This window comes from Mus pahari, chromosome 3 (genome assembly GCF_900095145.1).
Source record: "Mus pahari chromosome 3, PAHARI_EIJ_v1.1, whole genome shotgun sequence".
NCBI classification, from domain to species: Eukaryota; Metazoa; Chordata; class Mammalia; order Rodentia; family Muridae; genus Mus; species Mus pahari.
Window position 1 is genome coordinate 7,621,241 of NC_034592.1, and position 5,996 is coordinate 7,627,236.

General features: G+C 42.2%; 1 protein-coding gene across 1 annotated transcript; it reads left to right on the forward strand.

Annotated features, from left to right (window-relative positions):
* The first annotated feature begins 1,064 nt into the window (after window positions 1-1,064).
* LOC110319661 (CD59A glycoprotein-like) lies at window positions 1,065-1,861 on the forward strand. The gene has a single exon (XM_021195181.1). The coding sequence runs from the start codon at window positions 1,079-1,081 to the stop codon at window positions 1,445-1,447; it is 369 nt and encodes a 122-aa protein (XP_021050840.1). The 5' UTR covers window positions 1,065-1,078; the 3' UTR covers window positions 1,448-1,861.
* The last annotated feature ends 4,135 nt before the right edge of the window (window positions 1,862-5,996 follow it).

The window sequence follows — 5,996 nt, forward strand, 5'->3', positions numbered from 1 at the left end:
AAACTATAATGTCTGTTATCAAAATAGGCTTGTTCTAATGTCAATTTTCTACCTGGATAAAAGTAAATGGATATTAAACACTGCTGCAGGCACTGTTGTCATTGGAATTAAAGATTCTCTGCTGTGATAAATAATTTCATAAAAACAAAAATTATCTAAGCAATGGTTGTCCATGTTTTTTTTTTAAAAAAAAAACTTTATTTTTATAGATATATTTTCAGTCCTGGGTACATACATTTGCATTATAATGTGTGAGAATGAAATGTTGATTTTAGAATGAGTCTTAGATATTTTGGAAATGCAGTATAGCCACCTACCTGTTAAAAGTGGTCCAGTGTCTAAATAAGGAGCAGATGACTCTTCTGTGTGGGAAGATGGCATATGTCTTAGTTGAAAATTGAACCACATTCAGCACTACTGAATTGCTATTCACTGGAATAACGTCGGGCCCTCGTGGAGGGAAGTATGCTGTCCTGTATAACGGGCTCGAGTCAGCTGATATGGTTTCAAGTGGGTGGCCCGATGGCACTTACTCCTCCAATAGTTTATTTATACTCTCTGAGCTTCACATTGGTTGGACAGAGAAATGGAAGAATCATATTAGATTGAAGTTCTAAACTGCAACATTGCACATGCTGGCATGTTTCACTCAGCTGGAAGGTAAATCACTTATTGCTACTAGAAATAAATTGTACTGCTTAACTTTATATGTCCCAGTACAGGGGAACACCAGGGCCAAGAAGTGGGAGTTGGTGGGTAGAGGAGCAGGGCAGGGGGAGGGTATAGGGGACATTCGGGATAGCATTTGAAATGTAAATGAAGAAAATATCTAATAAAAAATTGAGAGAGAGTGAGAGCAGGCACTGGGGAGCAGAAAAGCGTCCAGCACCGGATCTAGCTGACTCTCAGCTTCCAGTTTAACTGTTGGGAGAAACCAAGAAGTACAGCCAAGCCATCTAAACCAGGTACCATTTACAAGACGTGTCCAGAAGGCTCAACAACTCCTTTTCCAGAGCATACATTGACTACTACTACTACTTCTGCTGCTGCTACTATATAGATTTGGTGGCCCAGCACAATGAGAGCTCAGAGGGGACTCATCTTACTCCTGCTGCTTCTGGCTGTCTTCTGTTCCACAGCTGTTAGCCTGAGATGCTACCACTGTTTAGACCCGGTTTCTTCATGCAAAATAAACAGCACTTGCTCTCCTAACCAGGATACCTGTCTCTATGCTGTATTCGGAATGCAAGTGTATCGACAGTGTTGGAAACGTTCGGAATGTAATGGCGAGTCCATTATGAACCTATTAGAAGTGACAAAAGTAACATACAGATGCTGCCAGTTTAACTTGTGTAACAAAAATAACGGATCATTGGGGAAGTCAGCATTGCTGGGGACCTCGGTTCTGGTGGCCATTTTGAATCTTTGTTTCTTAAGTCATCTCTAAGTCCCTGATGTCTCCTTTCTGTCTGTCTCTCTTTTTCCTGCTGCTGCAGCAGTCTAAAGCCTTTGTTATTTTCCGGCTGTATTCATTACGAAACAATAAAGTTCACTTGGACATCTTGGACAAGAGGGAGGAGTTTAAGCAGTGTGGAAGAGCACCATGCACACCGGGAGGGCCCGCTTGCAGTTGCAGAATGAAGTAGGAGGGTAGAACACCTATAGGTTATATAATCTTCCTTTGCCTGGCATTCAGTTTCAGCTTAAGGGAGTTCCCAGCAACCCTCAGGTATAGCTCTCTGGTTCCTTCACTGTAGCTGAAGAGTGAGATCAGAGAGTACCTTTAGGAGTGAGTGGGCCAGGAGGATTCTCTTCACCACTCTGACCCGTTCAAAATGCTTTCATAATCTTCACGGGTCCTGAGCTGGTGTGTGAATGTTCCAGATCTGAGCAGTCAGTTAAGGGCAGTGGCTGTTCATTTGCTTAAAAAAACAAAAGCGCCAGGCGTGGTAGCACACACCTTTAATCCCAGCACTGGGAGGCAGAGACAGGAGGATTTCTGAATTCGAGGCCAGCCTGGTCTACAAAGTGAGTTCCAGGACAGCCAGGGCTAAACAGAGAACCCCTGTCTCGAAAAACCAAAAAACAAAACAAAACAAAACAAAACAAAACAAAACAAAACAAAAAAACAAAAACAAAACAAAAACAAAAACAAAAGCAAACCCAACCAACCAACCAACCAACCAACCAACGCTGCCCATGAAGCCCAGATCGCTGAGCATGTAGGCAAGTGCTTTACCCTTAAGCCACAGTCACAGCTCAAGCGGTGAATGAATTACTGTGTTTTCAGCTTTAGAAAATGCAGAGAAATGAAACACAAGCTCTGAACCAGATGTGATGGTACTTGCTTTGTATGCTTAGTATCTCAGTGCTCAGGAGGCAGAGGCAAGAGGATGGCCATAAATTGAAGGCCAGCCTGACCTACATAGTGGTTTCCAGGCCACCTAAAACTATATAGTAAGAGCTTTCCTCAAATTAAAAAGAAAAGAAAAGAGAAAGGGAAAGGAACAGGTGGGTGGTGGTTTATACTTTAATGCCAGCACTTGGGAAGCAGAAGCAGGCCTATCTCTGAGGTCAAAGCCAGTCAGTTCTAGGACACACCAGGATATACAGAGAAACCATGTCTCTAAATAAATAAATAGAAAATAAAACCCTCAAAACAAAAAAGAAAGGAAACACACAAAAGTCTGTCTGTTCTTATAGAAGTACTGGTGACCACAACTTGAATTGTCCCACATCTCTGAATATTCCCTGGGCTCTGCTAGCTTTTACTAGAAAAATGTAATTGCCAATAATAATTAATTAAAGTTATTTGATCTCGAAAAAAAATTGAAAAAAATTCTACTGCTTGCAAATGAGCCACAGCTGCAATACAGGGAGGCTTCATTCTGAGAGGCCGTTTACACCAGTTCACCTTCTCATGCTGACTTCTGCAGAGGAAGGAAGAAAGAATGAGAATTATGGTTGCAACATCCAATTATAATTAGCATATAGAAAAAAGATAAACACAAGGGTCCTAGTTAACACTCTATAAACAAGATGTGCAGCTGACACCAAGAATTTCAAATGATGGATTTCATTATTTAAATGCCCATGGAATATTTCCAGGGGTGCTGTTACCAGTAAATTCCTGGCTCTTTGATTTACTGACTGGCACATTTTTGTTGATGTTTTGTTGATACCTGGTCTCAAGTGTAAGTAATTATTCCTGGGATAATTTTTCCCTTCTACTCCCTGTGGCCCAATACCTTCTCTGCTCCCTCTCACACACAGAGGAAAGGTGACCAAGGAGACAGTTAATGACTATATCTAAGTATGAAAACTGTGCCAGAGGCAGAGTTTGCTGTTGTTCACTGATTGGCCATGGAGACTGTCATTTCCTGAGACTTGGGGAGTGAGTTTCACATTCCGTGTTTTCATATTCTAAATTGTCTTAGCCTTAAAATATGACCAACAGTGGTACAAAATATTGAATTATACCTTAAAGGATGGCCTCCTAGTGATACCATGAAACACACTAAACACACTGCAAGAAACACTATGTTGGCAAACAACAAGCAGAGGCAGGAGGCAGCATCAAGTCTTGTTTACTGATTCCTGTGCACCACCCAAGGGCTACATTTCTTATACATCAATTCATGTAGTTCTTATGATACTCTAAGGTAAGATTAGCATCTGCACTTTATAAATGTGCACGTCTGAACTCAGATAAATAACTTAGTACCTAGGGACTAGATCATACGCACACGCACACGCACGCACACATGCACACACAGGAACAGCTTTGGCTCCACATCAAGGCTTTTGGTCATTCTGTGCTGTGTTATCATGCCTTTGGGTAACAGGGATTGTGGCAGTTTTCACAAAACTGACCTTAGAAGTCACTCTCTTTATCTCAAGGATTGGAGAAAGCCAATGAAATGAAGTATGTGACTAACAAAGGCAGTGAAGGAGCTGGAATTTGAACCTTGGTCTTTTAGACCATCAAAGCACATCCTTAACTCTGTCACAGAATACGTTCTCTAGAGTGGAGGACTTGAATGGAAATGACCATGGGGCTTTCATCTTTCCACTTACTGTCTTTATCATTTCATCAAGTGCCAGGATTTGAACATCTACAGTGCACTTGCTTGCACTATGTTTTGAAACATACATCCCAAACAAGAGACTGTCCATGTCTAGCTTCCTCAGCCCTCAGCTGAGGGCCAATAGTCCTCAGGCTCTCATCCTACCCCTTCAGTCTTCAGTCAGTCAGAACCAAGCTTTACAGGGGAGCCTGTCGTTTTACCCACCTTCCAGGTAGGCTTTGCAATAGCAAAATTGCTAACCTAAGGCAGCTTTGCATAAGGTGGCAATCCTGTCCAAGTGCTTACTTCTTACTCAAGCCTGTGACAGAATGTCCACTTTGATCTTTGGGCACTCATCCTCCAGCAACACAGGCAGTTTCCCTCCTTTCAACACGATTATCCATTATCCTCAGTCTTTGGCTAGGAGACCCAAACATCTCACCACCACCCTCTAGAGCTGATACATGGATGACTCGCTGAGTGTGGGGATTGGCCTGTCAATCACTATTCCCTCAACAGGACTGTTTTTCAAGGTTATAGCCATAGCCTCAGGCTGTTTCAGGGTTCGGGGAATCCTATGAACCCTCAGCATTCGGTAACCTTTGTTAGGAGCACCAAGAACTAAGTGTAAGTGCATAACCAACATGCTGTTTAATTTGTTGTAGAAAATAGCAGGTGCTGCACATGCCCAGTGTGCCAGACTCTATGCTAAGTACACAGCATACAAAACTGTGTCTTGTCCACAGATTGAGTAGCTCTGCTCTTACTCATTCAGGCACATCTCCACTTTTATTCAGCTTTCCTGGGATGATTAGGTGAGCAAATGCTATTTTTGTCCTAAGTTGCATTTGCATATTTGAGGAAATCAACAAAGCATGCAATTCCTCTGACTTGGAAGAGTTATTGTATTGTGATCATAAAGGATTGAAGCTGCAGCAGGCTGAAACTTGACAAGAAACAGAGATCTCCAAACTTGAGTTGAAGCAAAAGAGTCAACCTAGCCTGATTAGACTTCGATCATTACCATGATTGGTTGAGAGGCCTCCTATCACTGATTGAACTGACGTGGACCAGGCACTTAGGGTACTAGGTAGAACATCTAATGTGTAATTTGCTCACATGGTAAGAACATGCACAATATGTTTTGGTCAGTTTCTACAGTACAGTTAGCCTGGATGCTGTTTGACATGACCCACATCCCTGACCCTGACATTTACCCATCATCGTTAGCTTTGACACTTTAATCCCTTCTCTTCTATTCTGCCTCAAGCCATTATGGGTTTGTCTGATAACCCACCTTTGAATGGTTCCTCTATTTCATATTTTATAATTTCAGAGCAAAGGTATCATTTTCTTTAATTTGTATTTCAAATTCTCTCTGAGAGACTGGAGACAACCCTTGAAACGACCACAATCCTGGCCCTGCCATCAGCTGGATCTAAAACCTTGGCTTGCCAATCATTATTCCTGCACTTCTTTCCTCACACTTTGGGAGAGGGTCTCCTCAAACTTTCTAATATGCCTTCAGCCTCCATCCTCCTCTACACTTCAGAATCTGTACTCATGCCTCTTTAGTCTGGAACAATGCTGTACTTATGCGTGTAGGCACTTGAGATGTTTTTTAAAACACCAGGTTCTATGACCCAAGTACTGCCTGGTAAATTGTTGGGTGGAGTGGAAGTCTGTAGATGTCAGTTTGAGGACAGAAAGGAAGCAATAGTTCTCTTCACAGATGCTTTAGATTTTACTTTCAGTGCCTCTACTGGTCAGTACGACAACTAATCCAGCAGAAGGAATGGGTATAGCTAGCTCTCTGTCTCTGTCTCTGTCTCTGTCTCTGTCTCTGTCTCTGTCTCTGTCTCTCTCTGTCTCTCTGTCTCTCTCTCTCTCTCTGTCTCTCTCTCCCCTAATCTATTCTTATACTATGGC